The sequence below is a fragment of the Muntiacus reevesi genome, chromosome 5 (genome assembly GCF_963930625.1).
Source record: "Muntiacus reevesi chromosome 5, mMunRee1.1, whole genome shotgun sequence".
Lineage (NCBI taxonomy): Eukaryota > Metazoa > Chordata > Mammalia > Artiodactyla > Cervidae > Muntiacus > Muntiacus reevesi.
This window is the reverse complement of record NC_089253.1, coordinates 27,526,606-27,543,062: the sequence shown is the minus strand read 5'-3', so window position 1 is coordinate 27,543,062 and position 16,457 is coordinate 27,526,606. Positions and strand designations below refer to the sequence as shown.

The 16,457-nt window shown below is 39.6% G+C and overlaps 1 protein-coding gene across 8 annotated transcripts in view; it reads right to left on the bottom strand.

Annotated features, from left to right (window-relative positions):
• Positions 1-137: 137 nt before the first annotated feature.
• Positions 138-16,457, bottom strand: part of CCDC15 (coiled-coil domain containing 15) — a 58,708-nt gene continuing 42,388 nt past the window's right edge. For 7 of the 8 annotated variants that reach the window (XM_065937324.1, XM_065937328.1, XM_065937323.1 and 4 more), the window contains 3 exons: positions 14,485-14,661; positions 13,848-13,996; positions 6,401-12,542 (listed from right to left, as the gene is read on the bottom strand). In XM_065937324.1, coding sequence (XP_065793396.1) covers positions 12,421-12,542; positions 13,848-13,996; positions 14,485-14,661 — 448 coding nt within the window. In that variant the 3' untranslated portion in view covers positions 6,401-12,420. Of the gene's footprint in view, positions 302-6,400; positions 12,543-13,847; positions 13,997-14,484; positions 14,662-16,457 lie in introns of those variants that run through there. The other variant, XM_065937325.1, reaches the window with a different exon arrangement.

Below are 16,457 nucleotides of genomic sequence, written 5' to 3'. Positions count from 1 at the left end.
GCGTTGTTGGTCAGCTCAATGGGAAGTGCTTTGAGCTCCTTAGAGAAAACACATGATCCATCTGGGGAAACAGGGTAAGACACGTTCCTCCTCCAGCTGAACTGCAATTCAGTCTTGCCAGTGTGATAAGGTGGCCAAATCCTGTGAGAGGAGGGTAGCTGCAGTTCTAAACTAGGAAGGATTTCAAGGTAGGCATCATCTCATCCTTGGGTTGAGCAATAAACAAGTTGTGCTAATTTACAACTTCAATGGCACACCCATCCATTTGGCAACTGGGCAAACTCTTTCCTTGATTCTCCACCTCAAAAAAAAAAACAAAAATTGGCTTTAGTGGTAAGAAGGCTCACAGGAGGATGCAACAATGAATACAATCAAATACCCAAAAGCTTCCCTGGTGGCTCAGCTGGTAAAGAATCCACTTGCAATGCGGGAGACTTGAGTTCAGTCCCTGGGGTGGGAAGAGCCCTTGGAGAAGGGAACCGCTACCCACTCCAGTATTCTGGCCTGGAGAATTCCATGGACTGTATATCCATGGGGTCGCAAAGAGCTGGACACGACTGAGCGACTTTCACTTCACTTCAAATAAAGGTAAATGTCATCAAAACTCTGGGACTTAGGAAACCTTTTCTCTTAGGCATTAATACAAAAAGTCAAATGGAACATCTGAACTATCCCATTGAATTCTCACAACTCTATGAAATAAGTACTATTATTATTCCCATTTTGCAGATAATGAAATGGAGGCCCAGAGAACTCAAGTAACTTGCTTAAGGTCACACAGCTGATATGTGGTACAAGAATTGAACCTGTGACTGTGACCTTAACCACAACCCAAACTGTCCCACAGAAGTAGGGCCTATAAAGACAGAGCACGAAAGAGATCTGACAACAAAAAACAGTGTGACAATCTCTAGCAGATCCTATTCAGAGGCAGGATAGAAATCTAAATGACTTTTCCCATCTCTGATTTACAACACATAAATATTCTTAGTCCCATTTTACCCTAAGATTTCAAAGCTTCTTTTACTAAATTACCATTTTGTTCTTTTTGTTATTTCTACTCTATTTCCTTTCATAATTTTTTAGATCTCTACCCTATTTTCACTTTGCTGACAAAGTTTCATCTAGTCAAAGCCATGGTTATCCCAGTAGTCATGTACAGACATGACAGTTGGACCATAAAGAAGACTGAGCGCTGAAGAATTGATGCTTTTGGACTGTGGTGTTGGAGAAGACTCTTGAGAGTCCCTTGGACTGTGAGGGGATCCAACCAGCCCATCCTAAAGGAGATCAGTCCTGAATATTCATTGGAAGGACTGATGCTGAAGCTGAAACTCTAATACTTTGGTCACCTGATGTGAACAGCTGACTCACTGGAAAAGACCCTGATGCTGGGAAAGATTGAGGGCAGAAGGACAAGGGTTTCGTAAGAGGATGAGATGGTTAGATAGCATCACCGACTCAATGGACATGAATTTGAGCAAATTCTGGGAGATGGTGGAGGACAGAGGAGCCTGGCGTGTTACAGTCCATGGGGTCACAAAGAGTGAGACACGACTTATCCACTGAACAAAAACAACCCTCTTTTCCATGGTCTTTCATCCCTGATTTTCCCAACTTTTATATGCCTGGGAATTTACCAAATAATAAAATCAAGTGACTGAGTGCCCAGTCTTTCTTATAGAAAGACCACAAGGGAGGTGGGTTCAGGATGGGGAGCACATGTAAATCCATGGCTGATTCATGTCAATGTATGGCAAAAACCACTACAATATTGTAAAGTAATTAGCCTCCAACTAATAAAAATAATTGGGAAAAAATAAATAAATAAAAATTAAAAATAAAAAAGAAAGACCATAAAATGGGAATTCCCTGGCAATCCTGTGGTTAAGACTTTGCCTTCCAATGCAGGGGGTTCAATTTCTGGTCAGGAAGCTAAGATCCCACATGCCTTGTGGCCAAGAAACCAAAACATAGGACAGAAGCAATATTGTAACAAATTCAATAAAGACTTTAAAATGGTCCACATCAAAAAAAAAAAAAAAAAAAATCTTGAAAAAAAAAGACCACAAAATGCTGCAGCCTCTAGGTTCTAATCACCACCTGAAAATAACAATCATGTCAGAAGTCACACAACTACAAAAATTAATTTTTAAAAAGTCACGCAACTAAGGGATATTACTTCCCTACCTAAACTTCCTATTATTGGGGAGGGCAGTGGAAGGGGAAGGGGAAAGGGAAAGACATTTTATAAGGCTAAAAGTTTATTTTAGTCCCAAGTTTTTTCTTTAATTACTTTTAAAAAATTATACAAAAATAGAGTGAAGAGCATAAAAAAACCTCAATATACCTGCCCCTTAGATTCACTATTATCAAAGTTTTGCTGCACTTCATCTATATCTTTTGTCCCATTTTGCTGCACTATTCCAAAGCAAATCTCAAACATAATTTTATTTCATCCCTGTATATTTCAGTATCCATTCCTGTATAGGTCTTTTCTTATATAACTATAATACTACTGTTATCTTAACAAAATGAATAGCTTAGACTATTCAAAATTGCTTCATACACACCTTTTTCAGACTCTTTTGTTTTGCTTTACATCAGGATCTAAGCAAGGTCCATACATTATATTTGAGGGTTGTAATCTCTATGAATCTGTCTTAATCTAGAGCTACCTTCCCAATTTTCAAATTCAAGCCATTAACTTGTTGAAGAAATTGGGTCAGTCTTCCTACAGAGTGGTCTCTCCTCTGGATATCTGCATTCTCATGGTAGAATTTGTTTCCCTCTCTCTCCCTATCTCCTATAAAGGGAATTTTCACCATTTTCCTCTGTGCATATTCTTTTCATTTAAACTAGAAAACACAGAAAATGATTTGAGACTGTTTTCTCAACTCTCCCAAGGAGGGTACACAGCTCCTGCCATTTTAAGCATGTAACTAAAGTGAACTTGGGTCTTATTTGCCTGACAAGGAGTTGAGCCCACTCACTAACACCAGGGTGTCTTGAAGGAAATGACAGTATTTGTAAGGTGCCAAGCAAAAAGTGCAGAGTAGCTGGTGCTCAAAAGACCTGAATTCCCCAGTGGATTTCAGGGACTGATTTTTCAAGACAACCTTAGGGGTGGAGGTTGCAGGGAGCGTGATCAGCTCATGGACTTTCTTCTGGTTGGTTGGTGATGAGGTAACAGGGTGATGTTTCAGGAATCTTTATCATCAATCTTCTGGTTCCAACCAGTCTGGGGTCTGTGTGCCTATGTTCAGCATTTAGTTACCATCCTCCACCTGGGTGAGTGGGGGGCTCTAAGCCCCAGCAGAACAACTCAAAAATACATGTCAGGAAATAATTTACCTTCTTGGAGGAGGAACTAGGACTCTCTTTTATTGCTGAACTACTGGTAGACTGCTTTTCCTTTGTTTCTGCGCTCCCTCACTTCCCCAATTAGCAACTGATTGAGTCTGCTCATTAAACTCAGGGAAGTTTTAGTAGATGAAAACCTTTTTCTACAAGAAACCAGGGACACAGAGGGACTTTTGTGCCCGGGAGCACCCCACCATCCACAGTTTCAATCCCCTTTTCTTTGATACTCTTCAGTTGTATCCAGTTCCCCTAGGGTACTAGAGGCAGGACAAGAAAGGGAATAACATTTTAGATAAAGAGGTTAACATAAACTGGGCCAGAGAACTCAGTTTTAGGGGGACTTTGTTTCAATTGAAGGATTCCCTGGTGGCTCAGCTGGTAAAGAATCCATCTGCAGTTCAGGAGACCTGGGTCCAATCCCTGGGTGGGGAAGATCCCCTGGAGAAGGGAAAGGCTACCCACTCCAGTATTCTGGCCTAGAGAATTCCATGGACTGTATAGTCAACGGGGTCGCAAAGAGTCGGATACGACTGAGCAACTTACACACACATTGATGGCTCAGATGGTAAAGCATCTGCCTGCAATGTGGGAGACCCGGGTTTGATCCCTGGGTCGGGAAGATTCCCCTAGAGAAGGAAATGGCAACCCACTCTGTACCCCTGCCTGGAAAATCCCATGGATGGAGGAGCCTAATAGTCTATGGGGTCGAAAAGAGTTGGACACAACTGAGCGATTTCACTTTTTCTAGAGAAGGGAAAGGCTACCCACTCCAGTCTTCTTGCCTGGAGAATTCCATGGACAGAGTGAAGAGAAGTTAATTTATTATACATAGTGGATTCCTTAGGGCAGTAGAACTTAAATTTCAGAACCCAATGAAAAAGGTTTAAAGTCTTGATTATTTTGTTTCAACTTTTTTTTTTTTCAGAAATACTCCATTGAAGGCACTGAATGCTCCATACTGCAGGTTATCAGGAGGTACAATGTCTATTCTCACTTTTAGTGACAGGAAGATGAATTAATGGGTTCAGATGATGACAATGACTAATAGTTTCATCCGTTAATGATTGCCATAGATATTTTGAGGGAGGGGGAGGAACCTAAGACAAGAATTGAGTGAAACATTTACCAAAGGTGATCTCATCTTAGGGCCTGGACAGGATGATGACTCATGCAGCACACACAACACCAAACTGTCTTCATCAATCTTAATCAAAAGAAATCAATCTGACTTCTCCCCATCAGCACACCCAATAATAGTGGTCAGTAATACTGAGAGCAAGACTAGACACAAACCATTGATTTATACCCTAAGAGAGCTTTAAAAATCAAAATCAACATATTCAAAGTTTTTTACCCAGCAGAAGGGGCATAGCTGGCCAGGGGAACATTTGCGTTTATCTTCCTCTATAGTATTTTCTGGGCTTCTCTGGTAGCTCAGCTGGTAAAGAATCCGCCTGCAGTGCAGGAGACCCTGGTTCGATCCCTGGGTCAGGAAGTTCCCCTGGAGAAGGGATAGGCCACCCACTCCAGTATTCTTGGGCTTCCCTGGTGGCTCAGACAGTAAAGAATCTGCTTGCAATGTGGGAGAACTAGGTTCGATCCCTGGGTTGGGGAGATCCCCTGGAGGAAGGCATGGCAACCCATTCCAGCATTCTTGCCTGGAGAATTCCATGGACAGAGGAGCCTGGCGGGCTACTGTTCATGAGGTCGCAAAGAGTCAGTCATGACTGAGTGACTAAGCTCTGCACAGTATTTCCCTGGTGGCTCAGATGGTAAAGAATCCACTTGCAATGTAAGAGACCCAGATTTGATCCCTGGGTGGGGAAGATCCCCTGGAGAAGGAAATGGCAACCCATTCCAGTACTCTTGCCTAGAGAATTCCATGGACAGAGGAGTCTGGCATGCAAAGAATTGGACCCGACAGAGCGATACACACACACACACGCTTTCCTGAGAAGCAGGGGAGAACACACACAGACACACACACACACGCTTTCCTGAGAAGCAGGGGAGAACACCCAAGATGGGACACACAGTAAACTGTGATCACTACACTTAAAGGGACACTAAAGGAAATATTTTGCTTCCAGAAACCAGAATCTAAGTAAGTAAACACAGAAATGGCATACCTGCTACCTATCATACCATAAATTGTTGGAAGATATGAAAGAAAACAGCAGTTTCTAGCCTCTGCACTGAGTGGGTAGTCATTAAGGTGTTGACAATCTTATTCCTGCCCATCATAAAACAGCTAAGAAAGTAAGGGTAAGTGATACTGGACAACTTCCAGTAACATGCTGGAGCAATGCCAGGGAGAGGACACAGAGTTCATTAAATCAGAGCAATTTGAGAAAGCTGTTTTAGGTTGAACTGCCTAGGAAAATATGTCACGCATCAGCTTCTTGATCATTATTGCATGAAAACGAGTACATGAATATCCTCTGCAACGACCGTAATCCTGGAATTGCCTCTATCACATACATATTCCATCTCTTGGCCTGAATTCTCTAAGTTGATAAAGGTCTCTCTGGGGAACAGCACAGCTGAGCTCTGGGGTACTGAACCCCTCTTGCCGGACACACACCAATAGTGTCCTACACCCTCCTATCCTGCTGTCCTAGTCCACTATGACCCTACTGAACATGCATTTACTCTGACAAGATTAATATTGGAGTCAGAGTTGAAGAGAGTGAACTTGTCTAACACTATCGTGCTATCTACAAGTAAAATGTACCACGAGTCCACAACTCGTCATGAAGAGCAAATGAAATGGAGAATTAGTGAGGTCAAAGGTGTAAAACATAATTAATGAATTTGTAGGATGTTAGAGGTACAGGGGAGATTGAAGTTCACTTAGCATAACCCTCTTTACAGAAAACTGTAGCCTGGAGAAATTAAATTACTTGCTCTGAATTACAGTCATAATTATAGAATGAAAAACAAAGTAAAATGATGTCTGTAAGGACGTCAAAAACATTAGGTAAGACTACTAACCATGTAGGAGCATTTGGAATTTAAAAAATTCAAGTCTGTGTATTTATTTAACATTTACTGAGAGCTTGTTACGTGTCAGATACAGCATTGAACAAAAATAGGCAAAAATCCCTGTGTCCGTGGAGTATACAATCTAGTAAAGAAAATAAACATTAAGTAAACTATACAGTATGCCACACAGCTGTGGAGAAGGAAATGGCAACCCACTCCAGTGCTCTTGCCTGGAGAATCCCATGGGCAGAGAAGCTTGGCTAGTTACAGTCCATGAGGTCACAAGAGTTGGATACAACTTAGTGACTAAACTATACAGCTGTAAATATCATGAAGGAAAAATAAGGCAGGGGAGGGGAGACCTAAGGGGAGCAGGTGGATAGCAGGGTCACATTTTAAACACGTGGTCAGGGGCTTCCCTGGTGCCACAGTGGTAAAGAATCTGCCTGCCAATGCAGGAGAGGCAGGAGACACAGGTTCGATCCCTGGGACAGGATGATCCTCTGGAGAAGAAAATGACAATCCACTCCAATGTTCTTGCCTAGAAAATTCCATGGACAGAGGAGCTTGGCAGGCTACAGTCCACGGAGTCACAAGAGTCAGACACAACTGGGTGACTGAGCATACACACACACACACACACAGAATGTCATCTAGTTAAAATATACTTGATAAGGTAATAAAGTGATCCAAAAATTATCTGAGGAAGAAGTGTCTCCGGACAGAGAAAGAGCTAATAAAGAAGACTTGAAGCAAGAGTCCCTGGAATGTCCATCCAAATACCAGGTCATTGAAGCTCAGCAGAACAAGCAAGAAGAAAAGCAGTGGGAGATAAAGTTTGAGAAGTGGGACCAGATTTTGTGTGTGTTGTGTGTAGAGAGTGGGGATCATGAGGTTTGGTTTTGGATGTGTTAAGTTTGGCTGCTGTATTGAGAAAGTGCACAGGTACAAATAGAGATTATTCTGTTGTTGTTTAGTTCCTTAATCATGTTTGACTCTTTTGTGACCCTTTGGATTGTAACCCACCAGGCTCCTCTGTCCATAGGATTTTTCAGGCAAGTATACTGGAGTAGGTTACCATTTCCTTCTCCAGGGGATCTTAACAGCCAGAGACTGAACCTGCGTCTCTTTCATTGTAGGCAGATTCTTTCTCAGTGAGCCACCTGGGAAGAGCTTACTTAGGAACTCTTAAGTTAATCTATGAGAGAGACGACGGTGGTATGGACCAGGCATCTCACGGCAGGAGTAACGTGAACTGGAAATGTATTTTGCAGGTAGAGCTGACACAATGTGCTAAAGAAGTGAAGGACGAAAGAGACAGAGTGGGGAAAATCAATGATTTCTTCAAGGTTCTTGACCTCAATAACTAGACACATGGAATTGCTAATTAACCAATATGGGGAAGACTATAGGAAGAGCAAATTGAGGGGAACCAATGATGAGGAAATGTTAAGTAGGCAGTTAAGGTTAAAAGTTTGGATTTTCAGAGAGAGGTCTATGCCAGACATATAAACGTAGGAGTTATCAGTATATAGATAACAGACCCATGAGACTAAAACAGATCACCAGAAGAGCAAGTGTAGATAGTAAAGGTGGTCCAGGGACTGAGCCCTGGGATACTCTTAAAAAGTTTTGGGGTTGTGAAAGCCAGGTGTAAGATATTTCAATAAAAAATGGAGTGATCAATTGTGTTTAATTCTGATGGCAGGTCAAGATAAACTTTGAGAATGACCATTGAATTTAGCAATGTGGAAATCACTGATGGCTTTGAAAAGCCTCTTCACCGGAGAGGTAAAGGCAGATGTCTTACTACAATATATTCAAGAGATAATGTGATGAGAACAGGAACAAAGACATTAAAAATTAGTTCAGAAAGGTTACAAGATACAAGACTGAAAAATGAAAGTTCTCAGTCGTGTCTGACTCTTTGTGACCCCATTAACTATAGAGTCCATGGAATTCTCTAGGCCAGAATACTGGAGTGGGTAGCCTTTCCCTTCTCCAGGGGATCTTCCCAACCCAGGGATTGAACCCAGGTCTTCAACATTGCTGGCAGATTCTTTACCAGCTGAGCCACAAGGGAAGCCCAAGAATACTGGACTGGGTAGCCTATCCCTTCTCCAGCGAATCTTCCTGACCCAGGAATGGAACTGGGGTCCCCTGCACTGCAGGCAGATTCTTTCCCAACTGAGCTATCATAATATACAAAATGCAACTGTATTTCTATACACTTATGATGCACAATCAGAAAAGAAAATTAAGGAGATAATTCCATTTAAAATAGCATCAAAAAGAACAAAATACTTTGGAAGAAATTTAACAGAAAAGTACACATTATATGCTCTGAAAATTAAAAAACATTGTTGGAAGAAATGAATGGAAAGACATCCCACGTTCATGAATCAGATGACAACTCCCAAAATGATTTATAGATTCAATGTGACCCTTATCAAAATCTCAACTAGCTTTTTTTGCAGGAAGGTGATCTTAAAATTTCGTATAAAAATGCAAGGGACTCAGTATAGCAAAACAATCTTTAAAAAGAACAAAGATAGAAGCCTCTCAATGCGTCTCAATTTCATAACTTGCTACAGTAATCAAAACAGAGTACTTTGGTTTAAGCATAAATACATAGATTAATGGAATAGAAATGAGATTTCAGAAATAAACCCTAATATTAATGGTCCATTGATTTTTGACAACAGTGTCATATCTATTCAGTGGAGTGAATAATAGTTTTTTGAACAAATGATCCTGGGACAACTAGATATCCTCATACAAAAGAAGGAGGTTGGATGCCTATCTAATGCTATACATAAATATTAACTCAAAACAGATCATAGACTCAGTGGAAGAGCTAAAACTACAAAACTCTTAAAAGAACACACAGGAGTAAATCTTTGTGAGCTTGGATTGTGTGCACAGGTGCTCAATCACTTCAGTTGTGTTTGATTTTGTGACCATATGGACTGTAGCCCGCCAGGCTCCTGTCCATGGGATTCTCCAGGCAAGAATACGGAGGGGGTTGTCATTCCCTCCTCCAGGAGATGTTCCCAACCCAGGGATTGAACCCGTATCTCCTGTATCTTCGGTACTGTAGGCAGCTTCTTTACCCACTGAGCTACCAGGGAAGCCCTGAACTTGGATTAGGTAATGACCAAAGTAACAAGAGAAAAGGCAGATGAATTAGACTTCCTCAAAATTAAAAAATTGTGTCCTGCAAAGGAAATCATCAAGAAAGTGCAAAAGCAATCCCCAGAACAGGAAATATTTGCAAACCATTAAGTCTAATAAGGGACCTTATGCAGAATATATTAACAACTCTCAGAACTCAATAATCAAAAGATAAATAACCCAATTACAAAATGGCAAAGGATATGAAAAGACAGCTCTCCAAAAAAGATATACCAGGGGCTAATAAGCACGTGAAAAGATGCTCACTATTGTTAGCCATCAGGAAAATCAAAATCACAATAAGATACCACTTCATACCCTTTAGGATGACTATAATCAGAGAGATAGATAAGCATGAGTTGGAGAATGTGAAGAAAATCTGAACCCTCATACACAATTGGTGTGATTGTAAAATGATGCAGACACTTTGTAAAAGTTTTCAGTTCCTTAAAATATTCAACATTAGGCTACCATATGACCCAGCAAATCCCCTCCTGGGTATATAGCCAAGAGAAACAAAAACACAGCAAAGCGTGTACACAAATGCTCATAGCAGCATTATTCACAGCAGCTAATTGGTAGAAACAGCCCAAATGTTCATCAACTGGGTAAATGAAATGGAATATATCCAGAGTGAAATATTATTCAGCAATAAAAAGCAATGAATTACTGATATAAGCTACAACATAGAGAAATCTTTAAAACATGATACTAAATGAAAGACTCCGGTCACAAAAGACTATTTATTACATGACTCCATTTATATGGCAAGTCCAAAATAGGCAGATCTATAGAGACAGAAAGTGGGCTGGTGATTAGCTGAGAGAATGGGAAACAACTGTTAGTGGGTATGGGATTTTTCTTTTCTATACTAAAAAATTTGATTATTGTTAAAAAAAGAAACTATAAAAACTACAGTTGTAACCAATTTTAAGGATACTTTTCAGTAGTGTATCTTAAGTGTAATATTCACACTGTTGTGAAAGAGATCTCTGGAACTTCTGCATCTTGCAAAACTGAAACTCAGCTCATTAATAACTTCCCATTTCCTCCTGACCCCAGATCCTGGCAACCATTACTCTACTTTCCTTTTTTAAATTTTGGCCATGCTGGGTCTTTATGCAGCACATGGGCTTTTTCTCTTGTTGCGGCATGCACACTTCTCTTGTTGCAGAGCACGGGCTCTAGAGTGCAGGTCCTCAGCAGGTGCAGCCCGCGGGCTTAGATGCACTGCAGCATGTGGGATCTTAGTTTCCCAACCAGGGATCGAAGCCATGTTTCAAGCATTGGAAGGTGCATTCCTAACCACTGGACCACCAGGGAAGTCTCCATCACTCTACTTTCTATCCGCTTGAATTTGATTACTCTAGGTTGCTAGCATGAGTGGAATCACACAGTATTAGTCTTTTTGTTCCTAGCTTACTTCACTTAGGACAATGTCCTTAAGGCTAATACAGGTTACACTCCATGACAGGACTTCTTTCCTTTTTAAGGCTGAAGAGTATTCCATTGTATGAACACACCACATTTTGTCTATCCACCCATCTGTTGATGGAAACTTAGGTTGCTTCCACCTCTTGCCACTATGAACATATCTGTTGAAGATTCTGCTTTCAATTATTTAGGATATATACCCACAGTGGGATTGCTGGATCACACTGGCATCTCCTTAGAGTGACAAGTGTTCTAAAATTTGATAGTGGTAATGGTTGTACAACCATAGAGTATAATAAAAACCACTGGATTGTACATTTCAAGTCAGTGAATCAAATGCTATATGAATTATATCTCAATGAAGGTGTTAAAAAATACAACTCAGAAAGGCTAAAGCAAGGATTCAGTTGCATAATGATTTTGACTGAACTGGATAATTAATCTGATTAAATAAATAACCAGTCAATCTTGTCACACGACTAATTCTGACACTAATTTTCAATGACCTAGCTAGATGTTTAGGTGTTTTCTGAGACATAACTTAAGTGCTTTTTCAACACTGACCATTAGAAGTAGGAAAAAGAAAATGTCAGTACCTCTCCTTAATTCACAATATTAAAACTTTTCATATTTTGTGTCAAGAAACACTGTAAACAAATAACAAATTCATACTAACTATAGCAATTTTTATTTCACCTGCTCTGTAGGTATGGCATTCACCAGATTTTTTAGAGATAGGAAAATACAGTAGGACTTTACTCTCTTTGACTTCAGATTCACTTTTTGAAATGTCGCTCACAATTATTTCCCATAAAAGATGTTCAAAAGGCAGAGGGTTTATTTGCCTTTTTTGCTATAAAAATTATAAAAGTAAAAAGTCCTGTGTTCATCATCACTGAATGAGGAAAGAGATAATAAATTTAAAAACATGACAGAAAAAATTTTGAGGAAAAAACATACATCAAAATTCAGATTGTTCTCATCTCTAACTACTGTACACAACCAGAAAAGCTAACAGCAATATAGATGGCCACTGGTGCTCAGAAATTCATTTCTTCATCTTCTCTTCTCCTTCATCCAAACATTTTCAATTTTGTCAAGATTCAAGTGGTACAGTTATATAAAGATAATAAATGAGATAACCTCAAAGATTTTTAATAATCTCTTCTAAGCAGACCAGAGCAAAGTGAGAGAAACCTCACCAGCCTGAGTGATCATTTTTAAAACAATACATACCAGATTGTTTACAGTAATGAGACCAGTCTGAAACCCAATTTTCAATCCTGGTCCCAAGCACAGAGTGAAATAATGGTCATGATTTAATTAAAAAGATACCAATTGTGTGGGACAGTCTTTCTTTCCAGATTACACATCTTATACACTTTGACAATTTTTCCTAAAATAATCTCTTGGGGTAGATTTTAAGTGAAGGTTGAAATACTAACAGTTGATTTCAGATTCTTATTACAGGTTTTTCAAAGTCCGTCTATGTGCAGAAGCAAAATTATGAATGGCAACTCGAAGATCTGAGTTCCCCTCAGGGATGTCACAGGAATTGATGACTGAATGTAGTGCCCGGGTATATGCTGCAAATAAAGATTAACATAGTGATGAATGAAGTAGGATTCTAAACAGTTCTCCCAACCTCTTCCTACTAGTACTGCTTCTCTGCCCAGTCTCATAGGCACTAACTTTAACAATCCATTGAATAAGTATTGAGTATTTACCACATGCCAAGTACTCTACGATTACAGAAAAGATCATGAGAGGATGGACACAAAAATTAAATTGCAGTGTACTATTTCCAAACCAGAGGCATCTACAAAATGTCATCACAGCATGAAGTTCAAAATGAAAAAGAAACTAGGAGAGGATGAGAAAGATTTCCAGAAGTGGCAACATTCCAAAAAAAAAAAAAAAGAATCAATAACATTTAAGATGGTCTTGAAGGATTAATAGAAGTAAAGAAAAGAAGGCCTTCTAGGCAAAGAAATGAGTGTGTGGAGGTACAAGGATATATTAAAAAAAAATGTGGTGTGTACTGACAATAGCAGGTTCGATATGGCTGGAGTGTTGCCTGGAGCCAGAGAGAAAATATGCTGGCTATGCACTGTATTTTGTACTTCAGTGGTAAGTCCTACAGGCCTGATGACAGGGGAACGGCACAATCAGAAGTGTGTTTTTAAAACATAATTCATAGGACTGATAAGAAACTCATATCGAAAAAAAAAAAAAAAAAAAAAGAAACTCATATCGCAGATGGAACATTAGGAATACAAACACCGCCAATATTTTCGGTGTGTGTATGAAGCCTCTATAATCTCTATACTATGTAAATCAATACATTTAAGAATGGACAGGAAACAGAAATATTAGTGACAATAGGAAATGACTCCATTTCTTCTAGCTGGTATTCCTAACAGAGTTTATATTGGTCCTCATGTTTCTCAGGGACCCCTAGCAGAACTGGCAGTCTAATGTGGATATACACACATTATAAATAATATACAGATGATAAGTCTATGTTAGATAACATTCAAGAATTTGGATAACAGGGTATTCAACTGGACAGAGGCCTAACTTAGATAGCTATAAACCTCTAATCTTCTTCATTTACAGGAGGACCTGCAACCCTAGTCTCATTGCTGTACAATGGGCTAGAACTATTTCCCCAGCATAAATGAAGACAAGAAGATAACATGTCTCAAAGAGAAATATAACTCACTATAACTATTTTTATTGCCTCAGAGTTGTTTTGTAAAGGGGGTATAACAGTCTTTGATATTTAATAAGCACTTAGTCAATAAATGCTAATTTCTACTACAATCACTTCTTTTACTCGTTATTTTTTATCTGCCACCAGGCCCCAACCATTCCTTGAAGACACTTACCTTTGTGGTTTTTATAGAAAATACAATTGTTGGCACAGGTATCAGGATGAGCATCCCAAAAATCAGGACCACAGCAGCAGAGTGGAGGTAAAGTAATATTATATAGCCGCATTTTCTCCTGGATCTGGGCTCTTAAAGCTTCTACATATCTACAAAAGTACAGAATGACCAAGCAAAGTAAACCACTAGGAAGAGAATGAGTGTGAGTCCTGATTTTACTCCTAGCTCGAGCTGTTAAACTATTTCATATCACTGTGCCTCAACCCTTCCTCTGTGTACTAGGAAGCAGTACAAGGAAAAATGTAGTGCTCTCTGATTCCAGAGAGGTATCAGGCAATCAAGAAATCTGTTCACCTTCTGATGCAAAGGGTGAGGGTTCGATCCCTGGTCGGGGAGCTAGGATCCCACATGCCTTATGGCCAAAAACAGTCAAAGAACACAAAACACAAACAATATTGTAACAAATTCAATAACGACTTTAAAATATGGTCCACATAAAAAAAAAAGAAATGTGATGAAGTTCTGTACCTCCAAAGCATAAAAAGACACAGTCAATTCATTTTAAGGAAAATGAGAATACCGACTTCTAACAAGTCTCTTCCAGGGCCAAAATTTCATGTAGAACTTTCCAAAGTACCTCTGGTATTCTTTTTCTTTCTGCTGTTGTTTTTCTCTGGCTCCTTTTATTTCCTCAAGTTTTAGTTGGGCTAATATATCACTCATCTTATCCTCTGAACATGGTTCTTCATGGGATTTCATTCTTAATATCCTCTGCTCTTCAGCATAACGTTGCTGCTCTTTCTTTTTCTTAATTCTGAGAATAAAATCATAACATGGTTAGGAATTTCATCAAGTCATTATTTAGAATTAGCTTTTAGATCCAAATACCTCAAGAAATTCCCAGAAAGAGAGGAGTCAGGAAATCAGTTTAACAACCCTAGAAAAGCCTCAAAACTCCCTGCTGGCTGATTTAAGCTTATCTCATTGCTCATGTGTACACATAGTCTCTTGAATAGAAATGACCAATAGTTACTACTAAAAGAGTGTTCCTGTAAGAATTCTAACACAAGAACTTTCTGAGGTTAAAATTACAAGTAGACAGGACTTCTGCTTTTAGCTAAAATGGATTAACAGGGATTGGATTTGCCCTACCACCTTAAACAACCAAATAAATAAAACAACAAATCAACCCAGAAACCAACCAGACCAAAAACAACCAACCAAAAAAAACAATGGTTTGCTAGACACTGGATATTTAGCAATGAAAGACAGTGATCCTTGGCAGATGGAGAACAAATGCAGTGAGTCCTACAAGTGCCCGAGCTCACTGCCTTGGAAGTTTCCAGGCAGCAGCAGCACAGGGCAGGCGAGCTGAGGTGGGGCCTGGTAGATCTGCTGAGCCGGGGAGACGACGCTGCAAGTGCAGGGACACAAAAGCAACCAGAGCACTCACGACAGAAACCCAGGGGAGCGAGCTGCTCAGAGGGAGAACCCCAGAGATCTGGGGGGGCTCCTTCAAATACACAGCAGAGCACTGAGCATGCATGTGAGGACACGATCTGAGACCAAGGACAGAGCCTTCCAAGAGAGGAACAGCGAACAGTGTCCTGTGCTCACAGAGCACAGAATGGAGACTGTTCCCACCACGTAAGCCTTGAGAAACTCAACATGTACAGGCATTGGGTAGAGTTTTCAGGAAGACTTTACTTCAGTAGTGGGGAATAACGATTGTTCCAGACACAACCAGCACCGTAAAAGCAAAGCCCCAAAGTAACTTAAATAAAAGTGCTCGTTGTTCAGAAGCATCCGACTCTTTGTGACCCCGAGGACTGTAGCCTGCAAAGCTCCTCTGTCCATGGGGTTTTCCAGGCAAGAATCCTGGAGTGGGTTGCCATTTCCTTTTGCATCCCTAAACAAAGCTCAGAAAAATTTTATAAGAATACAAAGATAACCAGTAACCAATGAGGTAAATTCAATGTTGGACGTCTAATCAAAGATTACCAGGCATGCAAAGAGGCAGGCAAATACAATTCATAATGCAGAGAGTAATCAACCACTCAAAATCAACCTAGAATAGACAGTGATTAGAATTTGCATAGAAAGACATTAAAGCAAGACAGTAAAACTATTAATAGATCCTATATGTTCAAAAAGTTTAGACATAAAGAAGACTGAAATCAACTTATCAAGATGAAAACTACAATTTCTGAAATAAAAAATACATTGGAGAATAAGTCTATATATTAAAGAAATAGAATTAATAATTAGTAACCTTCCAAAACAGAAAGCACCAGGCCCAGATGGGCTCACCAAACAATTAAGGAAGAAATTACACCAAACCTCTTCAATCTCTTTCAGTGGACAGAAGCAGAAAGCATGCTTTTTAACTCATTCTATGAGGTCAGCATTACTCTAAAATCAAAACCAGATAAAGATATTAGAAAGTATTACCAATATCTCTCATGAACAAGAGGCAAAAATTCTCAAAAATATTAGCAAATCAAATCTAACAATGCACACATATATCACAATCAAAACGAATTTAGGCCAAGAATGAAAGGCTGGTTCAACATGAAAAAAATCAATTAATGTAATAGATCACATCAAAAG